The 23,663-nt window shown below is 45.8% G+C and overlaps 2 protein-coding genes across 2 annotated transcripts; one reads left to right on the plus strand and one right to left on the minus strand.

Annotated features, from left to right (window-relative positions):
- The first annotated feature begins 434 nt into the window (after positions 1-434).
- LOC134679098 (uncharacterized) lies at positions 435-17,184 on the plus strand. Its single transcript, XM_063537941.1, has 4 exons — positions 435-533; positions 3,628-3,786; positions 4,560-4,787; positions 17,014-17,184. The coding sequence occupies exons 1-4, from the start codon at positions 435-437 to the stop codon at positions 17,182-17,184; spliced, it is 657 nt and encodes a 218-aa protein (XP_063394011.1).
- Positions 8,593-10,875, minus strand: LOC134678652 (uncharacterized). The gene is made up of 2 exons (XM_063537297.1): positions 10,442-10,875; positions 8,593-9,590 (listed from the first exon to the last, which is right to left on the minus strand). The coding sequence occupies exons 1-2, from the start codon at positions 10,744-10,746 to the stop codon at positions 8,681-8,683; spliced, it is 1,215 nt and encodes a 404-aa protein (XP_063393367.1). The 5' UTR covers positions 10,747-10,875; the 3' UTR covers positions 8,593-8,680.
- Positions 17,185-23,663: the final 6,479 nt, after the last annotated feature.

The raw sequence follows: 23,663 nt of genomic DNA on the forward strand, positions 1-23,663 counted from the left end.
CAAGTGTCATTTGTCATTTTAAACGTCAAACTTCTATGAAATTATGACGTACACATAACACTTACACTGCGTGGGCTAATATCAAATCCGCTGCAGTCTTTGTTTGGTGCGACGAGTTACACCAAGGAAAGTCTGCAGCGATTTTGATAGCCCACGCAGTGCAAGTGTTATTTACACGTCATAATTTCATAGAAGTTTGACATTTAAAATGACACTTGCACTGCGTGGGCTATTAAAATCGCTGCAGACTTTTCTCAGTCTGACAGTAAAGACTCAAGTTTATGTTCAACCTCTATGCAACTTCTTATCTCACGTCGATAGACGGGCTCTTCATTTGCCCTTCATGTTCGGCATTACTTTTTTCTTTGACTGTCAACGTGCTCTTTACTAATGATCTGGCTAAATCAAAATTATTTATAATAAATTAATGCAAAATGGCGCAAACCCCACCTTCACCTACTAACATTCAACACCCACGAATTAAGCCACGGAAACCGTATGAAGAAATCGGAGCCATATTTAACGGAAACGAAGTAAGATTCGCCCTTTATATATTAGTCATTATAAGTAGACGGCAGTTGATCGATAGGTGTACCTATAGGTATAGTTCGTAGGTTTCTATTTTCTAATAGAGCCCGAGCTAATCCTATTGCCTATTGTTAAGTAAATCCGCTCGTGCCACGTGCCACAACCACCTGCATAAAAAGTCGGTTTGGTTACTGAGTGCCGGCGAGTCGAATACTACAGAACCAGTCTAAAATGTGTCATTGAGATGCGTAACAAAGGCGCGTTATCGGGGAACGCACCTACACTGGTTTTTTGAGCGTTGAACTAGCCCGCGCTCAGGTGCCAAATAGAATAATTATGACCCTTTTTTGCAGGTAAGTAGCACCTGCGGTTTTACTACGAACTATACCTTTGCTTATAAACTTATGCCATTGCTGTTACCTATTACAGCATCTTCAGCACGTGTAATTCCTAATGAGCGTCAGTAGAAGGAGTAGGCCTAGCACAGGAGGAGCGGGCGCGAGTCGCACCACGCGACATTATCTCCCTCACCCCTATTTCTCCAGCAACTATAGGGAGCGTGCATGAACAAACAGTATTTGGTAATTGGCGCGCAGTATGTCTAGTTTAAGCTCTAAATGTCGGCCAAAAGATGGCAGAACTTCCAATACACAAGAGAACGTACGTGAGCTGTAGAGGGCAGCAGCTGCTGTGGCATGAAATGTCAATGTAAAGTTCAAAGCTTGCAGTTGTTTTATGCGAGCGCTTATTTCCGAATAAGGTCACAAGACGTAGTAGAAGAGCCGGCCGCAAATTTTCTAACCGACTTGATACCACGATGAAATGCACAATGGTTTCCCATAAAAATGATGCTAACTCCGAATTCGATAGTCTGCCACGGCGGAACTTGCCGAAAGTACGAAAAAGAAGGCCACTTCCGGTGCCAAAAAAGGGGGTTGATTTAACCCATCTGATACCGAAATAATAATTATGGCAGCAGTTAGAAATTTACATGTAGACACATAAAAGCGAAGTCTGCCAGTATTTTTTTTGCCGGAAGTGCTTGGCAGACGCTCTCAAATGTGGCCACCGGGACCCCTAATTTAACCCATCTGATACCACCATGAAACCAATTCCAGTCGGTAGGTATGAACCCTCATGTCAGGAATATATAAGTCTGCCAAGGCTTTTCCTGCCGAAACACCTTGGCAGACGAGATTATGTGAGCAAGGTAACCATCGGTTACCGTACACTAACCCATCTGATACCACCATGAAACCAATTCCAGTCGGTAGGTATGAACCCCCATTTTAGGAATATATAAGTCTGCCAAGGTTTTTCCTGCCGAAACACCTTGGCAGACGAGATTATAAGCAAGATGATCATAGGTTACCGTACACTAACCCATCTGATACCACGATGAAACCAATTCCAGTCGGTAGGTATGGACCATCATTTCAGGAATATATTAGTCTGCCAGGGCTTTTCCTGCCGAAACACCTTGGCAGACGAGATTATGTGAGCAAGGTAACCATCGGTTACCGTACACTAACCCATCTGATACCACCATGAAACCAATTCCAGTCGGTAGGTATGAACCCCCATTTTAGGAATATATAAGTCTGCCAAGGTTTTTCCTGCCGAAACACCTTGGCAGACGAGACTATAAGCAAGATGATCATAGGTTACCGTACACTAACCCATCTGATACCACGATGAAACCAATTCCAGTCGGTAGGTATGGACCATCATTTCAGGAATATATTAGTCTGCCAGGGCTTTTTCTGCCGAAACACCTTGGCAGACGAGATTATGTTAGTAAGGTGTACGTCAGTTACCCTAGATCAACCCATCTGATACCTTGTTTGACAAGTCCAGTCTGCCAAGTCAAGTCTGCCAACTGACTGGAATTGGTTTCATGTAACTGATGTACATCTTGCTAACATAATCTCGTCTGTCAAGGTGTTTCGGCAGGAAAAGCCCTGGCAGACTTATATATTCCTGAAATGAGGGTTCATACCTACCGACTGGACTTGATTTCATCGTGGTATCAGATGGGTTAGTGTACGGTAACCGATGGTCATCTTGCTTATAATCTCGTCTGCTAAGGTGTTTCGGCAAGAAAAGCCTTGGCAGACTTATATATTCCTGAAATGGGGGTTCATACCTACCGATTGGAATTGGTTTCATGGTGGTATCAGATGGGTTGATGTAGGGTAACTGATGTACACCTTGCTAACATAATCTCGTCTGCCAAGGTGTTTCGGCAGGAAAAGCCCTGGCAGACTTATATATTCCTGAAATGAGGGTGCATACCTACCGACTGGAATTGGTTTCATGGTGGTATCAGATGGGTTAGTGTACGGTAACCGATGATCATCTTGCTTATAATCTCGTCTGCCAAGATGTTTCGGCAGGAAAAACCTTGGCAGACTTATATATTCCTAAAATGGGGGTTCATACCTACCGACTGGAATTGGTTTCATGGTGGTATCAGATGGGTTAGTGTACGGTAACCGATGGTTACCTTGCTCACATAATCTCGTTTGCCAAGGTGTTTCGGCAGGACAAGCCTTGGCAGACTTATATATTCTTGACATGAGGGTTCATACCTACCGACTGGAATTGGTTTCATGGTGGTATCAGATGGGTTAAATTAGGGGTCCCGGTGGCCACCTTTGAGAGCGTCTGCCAAGCACTTCCGGCAAAAAAAATACTGACAGACTTCGCTTTTATGTGTCTACATGTAAATTTCTAACTGCTGCCATAACTATTATTTCGGTATCAGATGGGTTAAATCAACCCCCTTTTTTGGCACCGGAAGTGGCCTTCTTTTTCGTACTTTCGGCAAGTTCCGCCGTGGCAGACTATCGAATTTGGACTTAGCATCACTTTTATGGGAAACCATTGTGCATTTCATCGTGGTATCAAGTCGGTTAGAAAATTTGCGGCCGGCTCTTCTACTAACGGCAGACCCGCCAACGCGCACAGCCTCTATAGATAGATATATGTATTATACTGTTGGTCCACGGCTATGAACTTCGTGATGATGGGATGATAGGGATGTAAGTACTTGGTTGCTTACTAAACAACGTCTGTATAATTTAATTCTGGTGCTAGGTAAAAATTCGAGTTCCTAAGAGCACGACGAAGTCTCCGAAGCTGACGCCGTCGCAAGCCAAGCTGCAGCAGCTGTGCACGTGCGACGACGACGAGTCCGTGTGCTCGGAGACCTGCGGCGCCGACGCCGCGGGCGACGACAACCAGCTGTTCTTCACGGTGACTCAACTGCCGTAACTATCGAGTCTCCGGAGCTGACGCTGTCGCAGCTCAAGCTGCAGCAGATGTGCACGTGCGACGACGACGAGTCCGTGTGCTCGGAGACCTGCGACGCCGGCGCCGCGGTCGACGAGAACCAACGCCGGCGCCGCGGCCGACGAGAACCAGCTGTTCTTCCAGGTGACTCAACTGTCGTAACTATCGTGTCTCCGGAGCTGACGCCGTCGCAGCTCAAGCTGCAGCAGCTGTGCACGTGCGACGACAACGAGTCCGTGTGCTCGGAGACAAGCGGCGCGGCGCCGGCGAGAAATAAGGTAGGAATGTGCGCAAGCACCAAGGTAAGTTTGGAGGTACAGTGTATGAGAAGTATCCTTAATTTTCATATAAATATATATATATATATGGATTTTGGGGTGCTAGAAAGGAACTTTACTTATTGATTTTTCACCTTCGTGTTGTACAGTCAGCAGCAGAAGTTGCTAAGCGGGCGAAGTGTTCAATATTAGTAATATTATATTACCTTGACGCGCTCTTATTCTCTTAACAATAAATTCGCGTCAAGATCATTTTGAACACCTCATCCGCTTAGCAACTATTGCTATCCAATGTTATGTATATAGGTATCCAATTACCTCAAAATTACTAGTAATTTGTCTAAACAAACTTTATCAATCGGAAGGGGTTATAATTATAAATTATCTGAATTAATAAAACTATAATATGTAATAAGTAAGAATAAACATTAAATAACAACAATTACATATTATTGACAGATACCGGACGACATTTGTGAGGCCACTTCGAACCGGAACCCGAAAAACTCTGAGCTCACGTACAGCAAGCACGAGCGGCACCAGTCCCTGTGCAACACCTGCAACGTGACCCCCGCGGACGCGCCCAAGGGCGTCAAGGCACATAAGGTGCTGCACCCCAACAAGGATGTGTTCGTGTTGAAAATCGGCAAGGCGACTGATGAGCCCAACCGAACTGGCAATATCGAGGTAACATATACAAATTGCATATCTGTAATCCATAGCAATTACGGCCCAATTCGAACTTTTAGATACATCAGTTAATAGATCTAGAAAAGATATGGATTAGATATGTCAGTGTCAAACAAGTGCCAAAAGCGACGTTTCTTCAAATAAAAACGTCACTTTTGACACTGACATATCTACCTAATCTATATCGTTTCCTTATCTATTATTTGACGTATCTTAAAGTTCGAATATGGCTGTCTTAGTCCGACCGCTTAAACGAGTCCCCGCCTGCGCGGTACGGGGGCGACGGGGTAGGAGGACTAAGGGTGGCGGGGAAGGCGCGGGCGGCAGGCGTACGGCGCCCGCACCTTACCCGCCACCCTTAGTCGTCCTACCCCGTCGCCCCCGTACCGCGCAGGCGAGGACTCATAGCGGTCGGAATTAGAGTTATACCAAGCTAAGTTGGCAGCGAATTTGATACCACAGGCTGAGCATGTGTTATTTAAACGTCATCATTTCATAGAAGCCGAGGTTTAAAATAACACTTGCACATTCTGGGTTTTTAAGTCGCTGCCAACTTAGCTTGTTCTAACTCTAACCATCGGCTTCATCCTTTAATGGCCGGATCCACACAGGGCGACAGTGCCGGATTTACCACTAGGCTGAGTAGGCTGAAGCCTAGGGCGGCAGATTTTAGGGGGCGGCAAATGTGGGTCAAAAAAATATTGTACGTGCCGTTCAGATAGGGTCGACCAGCATTTATTTGTAAAATTTAAATAACAAGCATTATTTGTCGATTTTACCGCCCTCTGTCAGGTCAAGACCCTTTATATTGAGACAGACAGACGGCCAGTCGGACAACAAAGTGATCCTAGTTATATGGGTTTCGTTTTTTCCTTTTGAAGTACGGAACCCTAAAAATGTAGGTACCTACTATTTTTCTCGAAAAAATTTCGCGCTCGCTACGCTCGTGTTTTCATTTAAGTACCTAAATATTATTTGTGACCCATCTGACCACATTGTAAGTTTGGGATGGTTGTTGTGTCCTGGTAGTATAATGCTGGGTTCCGTTTTTGCCTTTTGAAGTACGGAACCCTAAAAATGTACCTACCTACTATATTCACGAAAAAATTTCGCGTTCGCTACGCTCGCGTTTTCATTTAACTAACTACATTTTTGTGACCTATCTGACCACCATCTGACTACATTGTGAGTTTGGGATCATCGTCGATTCTTGTATATTCGTGGTATTGAATCTCACTAAATTGTTCCAATCCCATGCCAAAACTCAGGATGGATAGAGAGCTCTCGATATCAGATACAAGCTTCTCATAACTTTCCAGCACCACAGAATGAGGGATATTATATAGCACGGCCTATGTAATACGCAACCCTACTACTGTCATCTGCAATCTGCATAGCAGTGATTATCATTGATATGCAGCATTAATAGCACAGAAGTCACAGAACCTAGTAAAACGCCAGCGGTAATGTTCACACTATTATCGGTGCAGCTTCCGCTTACTATACGGCTCATATGCGTCTACCAGACAAAAAGCGAGCGATCCATTTTTATAGCATAGTCCCTTGAGCAGACTCGATGCCAGACCCGACCGAACTCCTTAGCTATATCCAGCCTGACTGCCAATGCTTAGGAATTGGTAAATACCTCACCTTGTTTTTCAATGGCAAAAAACCCAGCCGTACCCACCATAACACAATATAACGAGATCGCATCGTCATTGAGTGACAAAAACGGCCCATTTAAATCTGTATCTAAAATGTGACATTAGTGACGTCACCTTATATGCATTTTAATATGGCTATGGTGTGTTGTACTAAAAAATTAAACGCCTCTGATAAAATAGTACATTTCGATGCTAGTGCGGAAGGTATGTCATTACTTCACGAGTACCGAGATATCTTGCCACGAGCCGCAGGCGAGTGGCAAGACTCGGAACGAGTGAAGAATGACATTTCCGCACGTGTATCGAACGACGTTTTTTAATACAGTTGCGAAAAAATAAGAAAAACATTGTTAATCGTACACTAAACAAAAGTGGTAACAGTGACAGCTCGGTTAGACGTCGTCTTTAAGTATATTATATCTATGGGCGTTTGGCAGCTATTCCGTTCCATTCAGTCAACTTATTAAGAACGGAATTTTCAATATTGAATATTAAAAATAAACGTGTTATAATGATGAAGAGGTAAGTAATTAAATATGAAATATGTAATATTTTTCGTATTCTTACATTAACGGTAGGTTTTTATGCTGATTACGACGTTTAAAGGAAACTAATATTAACACTCATCAATAAGTAGTCGTGAATTGGAACAAGTATAAATTAAAAAAAATTGGAAAAGTAAAAAGCACTAGTTCGAGATAACCAACTTTCCGCACGCTAAACAGCTACGTAAAGTAGCACTTTTTGAGCAACTGTATTAAAAAAGAAATTTAAAAAACCTAAAGCGAGGCGGATAGGGGCGGCAAAATCGGCATAGCCTACGGGCGGCAAATGTCTAAATCCGGCACTGCAGGGCGACCATAAGCGTGAGGCAATCGTGTACTGAAGGACAAAGGTCTATATTATTCCCGCGGGAGTTCTGGATTGTGAAAAAAAAGGGAGACTCCCTTATGAGTTATAGTTATAACTCATCACTCAAAAAGCTATAGCTTTTTTTAATTATGTTACTAATTCTTTAGGTTATAAGTTATAAGTAAAATACTTTGTTTAAAGTCAAGGTATAAGTTTAACATATTTTAAAATATCGACGTTTATTATTTAGTATTTTTGTTTATGCTTAAAAATATCCTGGTGTTATTTTAAACATCAAACTTTTATGAAATTGTTACGTATATATAACACTAGAGGTCTTCGCACATTATAACAACTCACCGGCGACTCGACTCTATGCTAGACATTGATATTTAAGCCCTGTGTCATATGTTCAAGGTTTAATTTCAAAAAATGATTATAAAGTAGTGTACAACGAGTGGCCTACGCATCGTACACTAAAGGTCAACCCCGACACGTTTGTCACGCAATGACCACACGTCGTCCACGCAACGACTATGCGTTTGCGACTGACGAGTGACGCGTGACGGGCAACCATTTGCCAGCCCACCCGTCCGCCCCGTGCCTTCCCCCCGCCCGCCATCATTCACTATAGAATCGAAGGACGGAGTGCACGTTGATAAGCGGTACACGGTGATATTTTTCGATTTCGATCTCTGATTTCGATCATGCAGAAAGAAAAGTTGATAGAAGAAGTGCGAAAATATCCGCTACTATACGACCTTAGTGATTCGAAATATAGTGACGTACATAAGAAGGAAAAGGCATGGAATGAAATCGCTATTGTATTGTCGCAACCAGGTAAGAATTTTTAACATAATTAATTTCTATTTGTGACGTTTTCAGTGTTGGTATTGAGTTATTGATTTTGCCATAATCTACAGAAATTCAGCTATCGAACCAATAAATATGTGTGATTCTAATAGATATTAAAAATAATGTTAAAACTTATAAGTCATTACATTAAAGTACATTTTGAGAAAATTTAATTCAACCTGTTACATCCAAAAAGTAGGTATGTTATTGTACAGTTACAGTACCTACGATTTTCTACTTGGACACTCGAAAAATCTTGGTTTATCGTAAAATTCGTTTTTTCACATACAGTAATATAAAATCCCAGAATTTACTGACATAAAATATTAAATCTACGTCATATATTTTTTATTTTTAGTTTGGGTTTCTGTATGTTATAATAAAGTGCCTTACGTTTATTTAATATAGGTAATCAGTAATAAAATCCCACCTTAGTATAGAAACTTGTTTAATATTCTTAATAAGCCAATAATATTATAACCAACTTCTTATGATTATTACATATTAATTATCCATGATCTATATTAAATGCTGCCACGGAACTCGTCCTTTGGGAGATTGAAAATAAGTTGCAAACATATCACGAGTTTCAAAAGCAGATGCCGAAGATTCACTTATATCTTCTGGAAGTGTACTTAGTAATCTCTGTTCATCATCATTATTGGCCGAACTCTGCCTTGTGTTGACTTCATCATCGGATGTTATATTATAACACCGCATGACATTGTGTAAAATACACGTCGCAAAGACCACAATATCAACATATTTTGGGTGTAAATGCAAATTCTTATTATAAATTCCAAATTTTTGATATAAGATGCCGAACGCGTTTTCAACTACTCTGCGAGCTCGCGATAAGCGATTATTGTATATTCTTTCCTTTTCTGAAATGCCACTTGAACGTGGATATGGTCGCAATAAATTCCTTTTTAAAGGAAACGCTTCGTCGGCTACAAAAACATGTGGCATTATTATTTCAGTACCAGGTAATGGTGTGTCAGTTGGAATATTAAATGTATTCATTTCAATCGCTCTTCCTAATCTTGACGATGCCAAAATTCCGCCATCACTATTCCTGCCATAGGCCCCTATATCGACAGCTATAAATCTGTATCTATCATCGACGATAGCCATGAGGACGATAGAGAAGTGTTTTTTATAATTAAAAAATAGCGAGCCGCTGCTAGGAGGGGCAATTATGTTTACATGTTTGCCGTCGATGGCACCTATACAGTTTGGAAAATTCCATTTTTTATTGAAACCATCTGCGATTATTTTCCAGTCTTCGGTAGTAGGTGTGGGCATGAACTTCCCCTTCATTGTATTTATAATCGCATTGCACACATCTTTTAATATCGACCGGATGGTACTTTCGCCTAACCGAAAGCTTGAACTCATAGTCCTAAATGAACAGCCACTAATCAAGTACCTGAAACAACCAATTTTTCTTTATATTTATATTATTTTGTTACAGCGTCAGAATGTAAGAAGATATGGCAAAACTTAAGGGAATATCATAGAAGAGCCATTAAAAAGAAAGCAACTAAAAGTGGTCAGAGTGCTAATACTAATAAAAAATGGCAATATGAAACTGAAATGTCTTTTTTATTACCACATTATAAAGAACGGTCTACAGTGACGTCAGTGGACAACACAGATGATGGTGATGATGAAAATAGCTTATCTGAAATTCTTGCCAATGTGACTAATAATGAAGAATCTCAAGACTCGTCAATTACCTCGGAGCGTCCTGAATCTTCGGTGTCTATGTACGAATCATCTAGATCAGTGTTTCCTGACATTCCAAAAACGACAAAACGAAAGAAATTGCAAGAAACAAGTGCATCGGCGGTCTTAATGGAATATTTATTAAAAAACAAAAACGATGAAGATGGAAAGCAGAAAGACGAAATGGATAATTTTTTTTTAAGTATTTCTAGCACAGTAAAAAAATTATCTACCTATAATCAAGCACTTTTAAAGTCAAGAATTTTTAATTTAGTTTCGGAAGCTGAAATACAAGAACTGCAAAATAATCGAAACTGTTACTATGAAGATTTTTTTGCACCAGGAACTTCTGGCTACACAACTCAAAACCTAAATGCAGGTACTACCGGTAGTAGCACCGCTAGCACCCAACAGCAAAATACAACGCCTATGGAAGAATCGAGGGTTGATGGTTTAACACAACTAAAGTAAAATTGCTTTGCTTTGATTTATCCTTTAACTTGATATATAAATAAATACATATAAATTATAAAAAAGTTTCTTATTGCTTACCTTAATGTCACTGCCAGCTTTTCTTCCGGTGATACAGCTTCTCTAAATCGCGTGTTTCTTTTGTAGATGTCGTCCTCAATAATATTAAGTACATAATAAAACAAGTATCTCGGCATACGGAAATAGATATAGAATTTTTCTTCGTCATCTAGCAGACGTTTCCGGATATTCCAATATTCCCCTTCTGATTTCCTTTGTCGCAACATATCATGTACCCAATATCTTCTTTTCCTGCTGTTTCGTTCATTTTCATTATCAAGTATAATAGCTATAATCGCCAGTTCACTGAATGTAAAGTTCGACATTTCATAAGCACACGACTTCTTTGGTCAAAATTCAACCGAAAACTGAGGTTAGACGAGTTGTCTGTTGAATAACCCACTCGTTGGGACCGCGTTGTCCACTCGTTGACACCGCGTTGTCCACTCGTTGACACCGCGTTGTCCACTCGTTAGTAGTAGTAGTGCAGTCATTCGGCACCCTTTTGAAGGGGTGCGAGAGGCCTCTTCCGCCTTCCGGCTGCGGAGGCTGTCTCCGGTCGCGCCCCACCTTGTGGGGCGGTCAATCGCTCGTCATTTTGGGGACGGCTGTGTGTCCATTGAGGGCCAGCTTTCTCGCTACCGGCCGTTTATCCAACCCCGCGACCCCTAGCCCGGTGATACCGTTTGAGCGGGGCCGGGCGTCGGGGAAGCAGGGAAGGCGACCGGCAGCTTAGGCTGGCGTGTGCGTCGTGCCTACTGTTGTGTAGGCGGCATCCGGTGTGGTGAGTTCGTGTTTTCTTCTTCTTCTTCTTCTTCTTCTGTGGTGTGTAGGAGGGCTCGGGGGAGATGCCGAGCCCCGCGTTGGTCCGGCGGGCGCGCGTGATGAGGCGCGATCCCGCGTATGTGTTCGTGGTCGGAGTTGTCCGCGCGGTCGAACATGCCCCGCGCGAGACGCTCGATGACGAAGTCTTCCAGGCTGCTGCTCCACTTCAGGTACTCGGCGATGGCTGCGTTGCTGACGTACCGCGTTGCCCCGACGATGGTCCGTAGCGAGAGGGTCTCCTGACGCCTCAAGTTGGCCCTGATGGTCCTGCAACAGAAAGAATACCAGGCTGGTGAAGCGTATGTTAGTCGAGATCGCACGTAAGCTTTGTACAGACCGAGTTTGGTCCGTACGGGAAGCTTACTGCGCAAGACCGGGCGGAGGTTCATACGAGCGGTTTTCGCTCGTATGATCGTCGCCGCGACATGCTTCTTCATGTTGAGCCTCCTGTCTATGGTCACCCCCAGGTATTTCACTGTGGGTGACCATGTCAGTGGCTGGCCTAGAAGGGAGGGAGGTGGGGGCAGGATCCTGGCTGCCCCTGTGATGAGCGCTTGCGTCTTGCCCACGTTGACTGATAGCCTCCATTTGGAGAGCCAGTCAGGAAGGGCGTCGAGCGTCGGCTGGATCTTGGAGACTGCGTGCGGCATCTGGAAAGAGGAAGCAAAGTAAGCGGCGTCATCTGCGAATAGGGCTAGTTGCGCTTGTCCTACGACTGGGATGTCGTCGGTGTAGCGCGCGTAGCATGCGGGCGACAGGCAGCTCCCCTGGGGGACGCCTGCCTGTATCGGGCGTTCCTCTGACAGTGTGCCTTCCACTTGAACGTGGAAGCGTCGGTCTGCCAGGAATGAAGCGATGACTCTCACGATGCGGCGAGGGGCTGTGGACAGAGAAAGTTTATATATTAGACCTTCGTGCCAAACTCGATCGAACGCTTTCTCCATGTCTAGGAGGACAGCGACTGTATACTCCTTTTTGTTGAGCGCCGTGCCCATGTGGTGTAGCACGCGGGTGAGCTGCAACGCGGTGGAGTGTTGAGACCTGAAACCAAATTGCTCCGGCCTGGGTGTCAGGTGTGGCGAGAGGTGCCGGAGCAGTAACCTCTCGAACACCTTTGATAGGTTGCATAGCAACGTGATGGGCCGGTAGTTCTCCGGCTTTCTTCTGTCCTTCCCGGGCTTGGGAAGGACTATGACCCGTCCGGACTTCCAGATGGTGGGGAAGTGCCCCGACCGTAGGATCCCGTTGAACAGGCGCGCCACTGCCGCTAAGGAGTTTAGCGGCAGTTGGCGGAGCGCCATGTTTGGGATCTCGTCGGGGCCCGGCGCCTTCTTCGGCTTGCAGTGACGTCTGATTGTCGCCTGGATCTGTGAAGGAGAAAAATAAAGTGGATCATCGTGGGTCTCAACGGGCACGCTGAGGTAGTCTCGAACGTGCCGCACGATATCCGCTGTGTGTTGCGGGTCGGTGTCGGGGAAAGGCCTGAATTGCCGCTCAAGGCTGCGAGCGAGTATTTCCGCTCTGTCCTTGGCCGCGTATTTCGGTTTCCCGTCGGTGTCGTCCACTAGGGGCCGTATCGGCTCGGGCGTCGTGCTGAGTTGTCGGCATAACCTGTGGATGGAAGGAACGTGATCAGTTAGGCTATCGATGTGCGCTTCCCAGCTTGCAGCTCTGTGCTCGCTGAGTTTTACCCTTAACAGTCGCTCGAGACTATTGAGCTCAGCCTTGACCGACTGAGCCCTAGTCCTTTGCCACTGTTTCCTGTACCAGCGCTTTTTCTCCAAAAGCGCTTGAAGCGGCCTCGGGAGCGGCTTGCGCCGGTCCGAGGGCGGGATGATGTGGGTGGCGTTGTCGAGGGCCGCCTTGATGTCCCCGGTGATTGTGGCTGCTGCTGCATCGACCTCTTCTGCGGTCGATATGGGACCTGTACGGGGAGATTTTACCATGGCTTCTGTAAAAGCCGTCCAGTCGTAGCGGCGTCCTGGTCCCCTGTTGAGCCTCGTTGTCGCCTCGTCTGCGATGGTCAGGAGCACCGGCCTGTGGTCGGAGGTGAGATCGTAAAATACCTGGTGCCTCATGAGTGAGTCGACTCCGCGAGAAATCGCAAAGTCGATTGTGGTGCCGCGACAGAGCGGGTCTCTGTCGCTGTAGTGTGTGGGCTCGTATGGCCCGTCCACTACCAGATCGAGGTCCTCCACGATCTGGTAGATGATGTTTCCCGGGTGGGAATGCGCGGACGAGTTCCAAGCGGGATGCTCGGCGTTGAAGTCCCCGGCCAGGATGGTCGGCACGGGGGAGTCCACCAGCAGCCGCTTGAGGTCGGCTCGGAGCTCTGCCGGCCGGCCGTTTCCGCAGGGCCTGTAGATAGCAAACAAACGCAGGTTATGCCTTTGTAGTTTGATATCTATCCCCAGTGCGGATAGTGATGTCGGCTGCTGCTCGATATCCACCGGTTGGTGGATGATTGACATCTTGACGATGATTGCGAGGCCTCGGTATGGGCGCCCGTTTTCGGGGTTCTCCTGGTCGAGGCGGTACACGATGTAACCGCTGGCTTTGAGCGTCAGTGACGCTTTTAGAAACGTCTCGCAGATCAGCATGATGTCGATGTCCTGGCTGTGGAGAAAAGTACGGAGGTCATTAATTTTACCAGTTAATGACTGCGCGTTCCAATACACAATTCTTAGCTCTTTCTCTTTTAGGCCGTAAGAGAGAGTGCAGCTGGCGAATAACTTGCGTTATTGCTGAGAGGGCGAGCTAAGCCTGATTTTGGTCAGGCTTAGACAGAGACTTAATCGCTAGTACAAACTCGTCTAGCGATGACTTCAGGGACGCAGTTACCGCAGTTTGCACCGCGGTAACTATGTCCCTGTGCAGCGCTGTGGTGTCGAGCGCTGGCGGCGCTGCAGGCGGCGCTGCACGGGGCTCTGCTTGCGACATCCTCTGCGGTTTGTGTTGTGGCTGCGTCCGTCCTCGGTGTTTTGTTGACCGCTGCCTCGGCTGGTTGGCGGGTGCCATGAGGGAACCTGTTGAGTAATCCTCCACCAGGTTCGGTGTGTCTGAGGCCCTAGTGTCGGGGCCTCGCTGTGGGCGGCGGGTCGGCAGGCGGCGTGTGTGGGAGCGGGTGCCCCCCCTCCAGTTGCGCAGCTCCTGCAAGTAAATTGCACACTGCTTGTGATTGCCTGGGTGGTCCATCAGGCAATTGGCGCACGTAGCTGGCTCGTCCTTGGGTCGCGTGCACTGGTGGGACAGGTGCGGCAGTGCGCACTTGACGCAGCGCACCGGTCGGTGGCATCCATGTGAGGAATGCCTAAATCCCTGGCACCGATAACATTGCGGTGGCCCGGGTTTACCTCGCCAAGGTTCGACACGAACCTTGGTGTTGATGTTTGCGATGCTGGTGAGGTCGAGAAAACCTGGGTTTTCTCGCTCCGTCCCGTCGAGTTGGACGAAGAAGATGGTGCCTCCGCGTCCTCTACCTGTAGAGATAAGACGAGCGTGTGATACTGAATACCCCTCTTTGGCACAGGCGTCCTTCACGTCCTGCACCGACATGGTTGACGGCAGGCCGCGGATAGCGGCCTTCATCGGCAGGGTCGACTTCTCCGGGTGCTTGACGAACTGGATCCGGGGGTCGAGCTTCTGCTCCTTGCCGAGGTAGGCGAATACCACTCGGTATTCCTCGGCGGTCCTGGGGTAGAACCGTATCCCGGTCGGCTCGACGTTCTCGGTTTTGGCCTTAAAACCGAGACGCTCGTTGATGGCCTCCAGGTGGCGGGCCGAGTCTGGGAGGACCTCGGCCAGAATCTGGGGCGGTTTGGCCCTTTTGGCCGGCGGCTGCGGCTGCTGCTTCCTCTTCTTGTTGGCTGCGGAGTCTGTGGGCAGAGAGGTAGCGGCTTTAGGTGGGGCTTTTGTTGCGGCCGCGTACGTGTCGGTGTTTGCTACCGGTTTAGATAGCAACACTTTACGTGGCGGGGCCTGGTGCGAGCTGCCGGCGGCGGGTGTGGATGGAGCGGCGGTGTCCATCGGCTGCTGCTGCTGAGAGTCCTGTGGGCAGACGACGGGTTGAGTAGAACCGCGCGACACAGGAGTGATGCGGTTACATTCCCGCTTCTCCTCCTGTGGCGGCGGGCTGTCCTCTTCCCGTCGTCTCTTCTGTTGGCGCGCCCCAGAGTGCGCCAACAGGGTTGAGAGGAGGGCCGCCTCGAGCGGACCGAGAGTACAACTGTCTAGCGATCCCCGAGCTACTCTGTCGAGTTTCTCGAATATCGCCATCCAGGCGCCCCCGGTCATCTCGAGGCCGGCCTGTGGCCGGCACGGTGACTGGCGGCGGCGTTGCGGTGAGTGGGCCGGCGTGACAAGTCGAGACCTGTCAGCCGGTTGCGGCGTGACAGGTCGCGACTTGTCGGCCGGCTGCGGCGGCAGCGGGCTCTCGGCACGTGGTGAATGCCTAGCACGTGGTGATAAATCAAGCGGCGATAAATCGCCACATGGTGAATCACCACGTGTTAGGTCCCCATTGTCGATTGACCGCTCTGGCTCCTCGGCCTCAGGCGACCCAGCGCTTCGCTGATCCTCAGCGTCTGGGCCCTCGCCGGAATCGTCATCGGAGTCACCGAAGTCGAGAAACTCTTGTGAGTCTCTACTCGACACCGTTGACCCCGTGTAACTACCGTACGCGGGCAGACGCTTTGGATCGTCGAAGTCTGGTATGACCGTGGGGCCGGTGAGCATGAACAGACCATCGGCTGAAGTTTCCACCACTTGCGCCAGAGCCGATGCTGTCGCTGTGTCCTCCTCCGGGGCGGCCTCCGTCGTCTTGGTGGGCGTCTTGTCGTTGCCCATGGTGAGGGCGCGTGTGTGCGGCGTCGGCGTAGGTTGACCTGGAAAACAACAGATGTGAGTACAGGGTGGTATATGGCTAGCGCCGGGTGTGTCCGGGCTCTCGCCCCGCTTGTGGTTTGTGTTGTCACCGTAAGGTATCCACCAACAAACGGCCACTGCTAACGCTTGGGGCTTGGGTTGTCACCGTAAGGTATCCGCCAGCAAACGATCACTGCGAAAGTGGTCTTTTCGACACTGGGGCACACTAACAATGATACTTAGCCTGCACAAACACTGAAGTTAACACACGTCAACTAGTGAGTTGGTTAGGGTGCGTAGGTCTCGAGAGCTAGCTCAAGCGCGTGCGGTCCCGTCAACGTCACAGTTGCGACCCTTTTTTTTCCGTCCACTCGTTGACACCGCGTTGTCCACTAGTGACCATTGGGTGGATCAACTAGTTGACTACTCATCGAGAGTGTGAGTAGAGTTGCTGCCGCGTTGGCGTGGAATTGTTATAATGTGCGAAGACCTTAGAACTGCGTGTGCTGGCGTAATCGTTGCAGACTTCTCTTGGTCTATCTCTATAACATTTTCATTTAGATAAATAACGACATCAAAAAGTAGTCGATAAAGCAGTCAAACACCGATAGATTATTAAAATGTTGTAACATGACATGGTCTAACTCTATCCATGGTATAATAATATACTCTGCCTGGTACTCTCTTCCCGTCTTTTCTAAGTCACCTGACTGTCCCACCCTACGTCATCATGCGACAGCGCTATATGATAATATGCGATAGCGCTATATATAGCGGCCATGTTATTATTACCTAGGCTTGTGTCACTCTGGGAAGAGAAGACCATGTTTTATTAGACTATGAACTTTATCTATAAATTAATTAAAACTTCGAGTAACGAAATAAAGAAAGACTTTGATGAAAAGGTGGAGCTGGTGACGCCGCGGGCGCCTGCTCGGCCCAAGCCCCCCACGCACGCGTGCAAGGACATCCAGTGCGAGGGGCCCAACGCCAGCTGCATGCCGTGCATGCCCTGCAAGCAGTGCGCCCGCCGGAAGCGCAGGCGATTCCCGCCCTGTCGGCCCTGCTGCATGTGACCTGTACCCTGACATGCGGCCCGATTCCAACTTTAAGATACGTCAGTTAATAGATCTAGAAAAGATATGGATTAGATATGTCAGTGTCAACATATCTAATCCATATCGTTTCAATATCTAGTATTTGACGTATCTCATTGTTCGAATACGGGTGATAGCCAACATCCCAAACAACTGAAACCTATTTCAAGTGATCTCACCAAAAAAATCTTATTATTTATGCTAATTAAAACGCGCCAAATAAAAACATTTTAGAGTCGGACAAAAAAAGTCTGCAGCGGATTTGATAGCCCACGCAGTGCAAGTGTTATTTATACGTCATAATTTCATAGAAGTTTGACGTTTAAAATAACACTTCCACTGCGTGGGCTATCAAATCCACTGCAGACTATTCTTGGTCTGACTCTACGCATCCATCATCGTTGTTTCAGTCAACGCACTCATTATAAAACAACATGCTGAAATATCTAAAGGCCCCAGTACACAATGGGCCATCGCCGGCCACTCCAAGGGACGCATTTATGCGTTAGAGGGAGCAAGTGATATTGCTATCTCATTCTACCGCAAGGCTGCGTCCCTTGGAGTGGCCGGCGATGGCCCATTGTGTACTAGGCCATTCCATATAATTTCAACGTGTGTGCTGCACGAACTTGGATTTTAATCTATAAAAATTGAGGATTGCACATTGTGGTAGGTACCATGAGCTAAACCACATCCATTTTTTATTGTGTAACTTCCAAGGAGCTATAAACTGAAATAGATATAGATGGTCAAGCAGATCTTGTCAGTAGATAACGGCGGCAAATTTGAAAAATGTAGGCGCGAAGGGATATCGTCTCATAGAAAATTTGAATTTCGCGCTTTTTTCTACTGACAAGATTTGCTTGACCATCTTATATCATCAGACATCTTAAATTTTATAGGCAGCATTTTAAAGTGCGTACAGCTTGGCAAAAAAGAGTAGAAATTAAAAAGTGGCAGCACTGTAGTGTCGTCCCGTTTTCTTATATAAATTGGTTTGAAAGGGACGATACTACAGTGTTGCCACTTTTTAATTTCTACTCTTTTTTGCCAAGCTGTACTGCGATTTTTGCCATTCGGAATTTTCTGCATTTAATTTTTTCAATAGCTTCCTTTCCGGAAAGCATTTCTAACCATTCGCATATTTTTATTTTGCCATTCATTTTTCGTTGTATCACGTGGTAGGTACAAGACATGTCTTGGTATGGAATAGCAAGTAAGGTGATAACATAGAAACAATGATTTTGGCTCAAAATACAAAAAAAGGCCGGCCCTGATGGGGAAATATTTCGTACAATGTGATTAATTTCTCATTTAATTTGTGTCATCATCTCAACTCAACTCAACTGGTCACATGTATAAAATTAAATCACCAATTTTAGATTTATGGCGACAACCGAGCTTTGAAATAAACAACTTGCCCCAAACCTGCATAGAGTCAGACCAAGAAAAGTCAGCAGCGGATTTGATGGGCTATCAAATCCGCTGCTGACTTTTCTTGGAAAATTTTATGAAATTATGACGTATAAATAACACTTACACTGCGTGGGCTGTCAAAACCGCTGCAGGCTTTTCTTAGTCCGACTCTAGGATAGAAATTTGTCAGTTTCGCATCCGCACTTCCTGATTTAATCGGTAACGTCACATCACAATCTTACAATTGAATCAACCACTTTTCTCGTCACATTCATATAAATCGAAATCGATTGTGACCCCTTTATAATTATAACTTGGGTAGTAATTGCAATAACTTACCTACTTATCGATATCATTTTATCGACATATAACCGTGAGTATTTTTTCTTTGCTATTCCTGGTATCATTTTATTTGTCAAACTCATGTCAATTTAGTTCGCGAGTTTCTGGAGGCGACCTTAGTTCTACCGTTAACTTTTACTTTCCGTTTGGTCATGTGTTTTATTTTTAATTTAAGGATGTATTCTTTCAATTGATACAAAAATGCAAAAAAAAGTATCTTTGTTTTGTGGACAAAGGGGTTTTTTGTAATCAAAATCGGACAAATTCTGGGAGTTAAAATTATCAAACATGTCGTTTATTAAAAAAAAAAAACCTTTCACCTTCATCTTGTTATTTTGAAAGTATATATGTCTGTTAGAAATTTTATTTGCCAAGTGTAAACCTTCCTCATTTTGTAATTTTATTAGTTTTTCGGGGAGGTACCATTTAATTTTATTTTCATTGCCGTCCACAATTATTTGTTTTGAATGCCAAGTGTTTCTTAAAAGTTTCATAACATGGCTACAGTTGCCTCCAGAATCTCACGAACTAAATTGACAGGTCAATGTGCACAAATGATACCACAGTTTGGCCAGTGCTGTTCATATCGATATTTTTAAAAAGTTTGAATTAGAGAATATCGCGATAATTCACCGCTAGTGGCGCTACTCTTGCGCGGTCGGTTAAAATGTTATTTTACAAATGTTACTTGGTATTTCGAAAATTGTGCAATTTTATACTAATAATATAAGGATATTGTTATTGTAATGTACTTAAACATATTGTAACTAAATAAATATTTTATAAATTATTGTTAGGAAAACTTACAGCTAAAAGTAACAAGTTAGGTGATAACATAGAAATAGTGATTTTGGCTTCAAAGAAAAGGCCGGTCCAAACGGGGAATTTTTTTGTACAATGTGATTAATTTCTCATTTAATTTGTGTCTACCGGCCACATGTATAAAATTAAATCACCAATTTTAGATTTATGGCGACAACCGATCTCTTGAAATATACAATTTCCCCCCAAACCTGCATACTAAAATTGAAATTTGTCAGTTTCGCATCGGCACCTCCTGATTTGATTAGTAACGTCACAATCTTACAATCCAATCAACCACTTTTCTCGTCACATTAATATAAATCGAAATCGTTTCGGACCCCTTTATAATTATGAGATGGGTAGTAAGTACAATAACTTACTTACCTACACTGAGAGAAAAGTACAACAAAAACACACTTAGAATTACAAAAATAAACTTAATCCGGGGACAAGGAGAGTTAACTAATAGGAACAAATTGACTTTAGCAATTTCTATTAGTTCTTGCAATTTCTATTATCTTTTTGTTGAAATTATATTTGGAATTACTGAGCTGTTTGTAGAAATAAATAAACTTTACAGAAATAGTGAAACGTCCATAATTATTACTAAAACTTCATTTTTTCCCCCAATACAGAACTGTTTTTTAATTCCTGGTGATGATTTTTCTCTCAGTGTACTTATCGATATCATTTTATCGACATATACCCGTGACTATTTTTTCTTTGCTATTCCTGGTATCATTTTATTTGTCAAACTCATGTCAATTTAGTTCGCGAGTTTCTGGACGCGACCTTAGGATCCAGAAAGCATGCAACCTGAGAAGTTTTGCTTGGATGAGTAAATGTTGTTTTGAATTCATTTAAGTTAAAATTACACCTAAGTAATTGTAAAGCGTTCTTGTTGGTTGCGTGACCATCACATGTGAGGGAGATTACGTCGATGTTGGACTCAAAACATTTAGTAAGGTATATGTGGAGTGTAGACTGTAACTTTTCGTGATGAGGGGTTCGTTGGGTGAAGCGTAGAAACTCGCCGCTGGAACGCGCTGGCCGTCGTGCTGTCTCGAAGTCCGCTATACCTCCATTTACCGGAATATGTGTTGTGTGAAATAAAAACACATATATCTGAGTTTATTTACTGGAGAGTGTTCAGGCAAGTGATAGAGTTAAGCTCTCTGAGTTCTCTGAATATGCTACAAATGGCGCGGGTTTATATAGGAATGGCCGGGCGATTTGTATCTCTGAACTAGTGGGCATTATATGCAGAGTGAGTTTTATTTATTTCTGTCAATCTCGTTAATTATAAGCACGTATGAAAGGAGCACGAATCCTAGACTTATAAATAGATACAATATTAAGCACGTATGAAAGGAGCATGAATCCTAGACTTATAACTAGATATAAAACATTCCACGCAATTCATTTGACATAATATACGAGCACAAAGTAAAACATGATATACAAAAGTAAAAATAGCAACCTAAACGTAAAGACTAATTTAACACATGCATGACCCTAATAGCTATTTACGACAGTCTCCCCCACGTGTGTTAACACCGTCTTCATGCGCGGAGTAAATGGGGATGAGTCTAGAAACTGGGCGGCGGACGTCACCTGCGCGTGTGCGAACAATGGCCATCCAGGCCAGGATATAGCTGGGCGATTACGCCTCTGGGCCACGTTCCTCGTTACTACGTCACCTTCATGCAGTTTCTTTACGTTTTCTTAGCGAGCAATACGGCTTTGAAAACCTCGGCGGCAACCAGACTACCAGCGGTGGCGCGAACTAACCGTACATTATTAATGAACGATCGCCACGCGGGTGCGAGTGAGACGGATATAGGCCTGTCCCAATCGATCCCTGTCCGCCAAACGAAACGCAACATATCGCGATCTTGCTCTATTATTTCGATCTGTAAAAACATCTGTTTGACGTCGGCTAACACCGCGATTTTACTTTCGCGGAAGCGCATTAATACGCCAAAAAGTGACTTTAACAGGTCGGGGCCAGCCAACAGCGCGCTGTTAAGCGAACGTTCGCAAGCTGTGGCGGCCGTGTCCCAAACTAATCGCATTTTGCCGCGTTGCGGGTGAAAAGTTGGGAAATGCGCTAGAGGCCACGTCCGGGGTGCCTCGGGGGGCGGTGGCGAGTCTATTTTCTCCGCGTAACCTTTGTCAAGCAACATACACTTTGCATATTCGGCTTTAAGTTTCGCATCGTGGTCTAGCTTTCGTTCTAGACTGTACGGCCGTTGCAATGCTTGCGCTTGGTTATTGGGGAGTTTCTCGTCATTTGACCGCCAAAGTAAGCCCGAGCGATACCTTTGCTCCCCCGGTATCTTTTCGCAGGTGGCTTCTAGTAAATCTAGCGCACGTTGGTCGGGGTCGACCCGAGGCAACTTTTGCGAAACGCCTAATGATTCTACCTCAGAATGCCGTTTCACAAGTTGTAAGGCCTCGTCGTCCGCGGTATTAGGCTTTGCGTGCCCAACCAATTGTACCGCGGGCGCGATTCTGTCCGCAGTTCCGTGTAGCGTCAAAGTCATTGTCGCGCCTTCGTCAAGTGGCGCGAGGGTTTGGACGGTACCTAACGGTTCCGACACCTCTACAGGCATGACTTTGTGACACGTCTGCGGTAGTCTAACATTGAGTACTGCAGGTGCTGCCGGGACTCTATTACCGCTCGCGGACGCGGCCGCGTTTCGACCGTGTAATAGTTTATTATGTCCGGCTTCGCACTGATTCATGCCACACGCGACATATTGGCACCCATAAGGCTTAGGGTGACTCGCGCCTAAACATCTACAGCACAATTTAGCACCCTTTGCCAAGTCCCATCGCTCAGATATAGTCGCGGCTAGAAATTTCGAACACTCACTAACTTTGTGTTCTTTGCCGTTCTTACATATGGCGCACGCATCGCGCGAGACAGAGACAGACGATGTCTGCTGCCTGGGCTGAGCTCTGGTTGACGCTGGCTTTTTCTTTAAATTACCATCGCGGTGCTTTACTTGAGCTATAGTCGATTTACTAGTACGCGATCTATTTCTCGTATCACGTGTGTATGATTCGTGGGAATCTGACTCCGAATCCGAACTATAGTCGCGAAAGGACGACGCGGGGGCGCGGGACCTAGCGAGAGCGTGGCTCGATCGACTGGGTTCGCGCACAGAGGAAACCGCGTCTCCTTCATTTCGCGATCTACTAGACGCATCACGGTAGAATGCGGGGGCGCGAGACCCAGAGAGAGCTTGGCTCGATCTTCTAGGTTCGCGCACAGAGGAAACCGCACTCACTACACTCCGTGATTCGTCAGACGTGTCACGGTAGAACGCGGGGGCGCGTGACCCAGAGAGAGCTTGGCTCGATCTGCTCGGTTCGCGCACAGAGGAAACCGCGTTCACTGCATTCCGTGACCTGTTAGACGGCTTATGTCGGTTTATGCGCTTGGCCGCAGTGCTAATTTCGTTAAGAAACTCGGAAATCGCAACTAACCCGGGTGATTCTACGTTAGACTGCCTATATTTGGCCCATTCATAGCGCACTATCAGATTCAATTTATCCACGATTTTATTCACGAGCTCAGGCGCGTGCAAGTATTTCTCTTGACGCAAGGATCTAATGGTGGCGACGGCATTCGCTACATGCGCGGCGAATGAGGTTATATTAGAATTGTCTTCGGATAAACGCGGCATGCGTTTAACGTTATGAATTTCCGTAAGAACAATCTCCTCAGGGTCGCCGAACTGCCGTTCCAACGCTTCCATTATCTCGTACGGATCCTGAACCGTGTACATTATTGATTTTACGGCCGTCCGAGCTTCGCCCTTAAGTGCGCGCCTAATCCGACTGACGTTATTGACGGCACTAAACATGGGCGACGTATCTTCGAACTC

This window comes from Cydia fagiglandana, chromosome Z, assembly GCF_963556715.1.
Source record: "Cydia fagiglandana chromosome Z, ilCydFagi1.1, whole genome shotgun sequence".
Lineage (NCBI taxonomy): Eukaryota > Metazoa > Arthropoda > Insecta > Lepidoptera > Tortricidae > Cydia > Cydia fagiglandana.

Excerpts from the sequence above, each read along its gene's own strand:
- LOC134679098 (XM_063537941.1), top strand. The coding sequence starts at position 435 with ATGGCGCAAACCCCACCTTCACCTACTAACATTCAACACCCACGAATT. Across the intron at positions 3,787-4,559 it reads ACAACCAGCTGTTCTTCACG|ATACCGGACGACATTTGTGA; the intron begins GTGACTCAACTG and ends TATTATTGACAG. Across the intron at positions 4,788-17,013 it reads ACCGAACTGGCAATATCGAG|GTGGAGCTGGTGACGCCGCG; the intron begins GTAACATATACA and ends TTTGATGAAAAG.
- LOC134678652 (XM_063537297.1), bottom strand. The coding sequence starts at position 10,746 with ATGTCGAACTTTACATTCAGTGAACTGGCGATTATAGCTATTATACTT. Across the intron at positions 9,591-10,441 it reads AAGCTGGCAGTGACATTAAG|GTACTTGATTAGTGGCTGTT; the intron begins GTAAGCAATAAG and ends TGGTTGTTTCAG.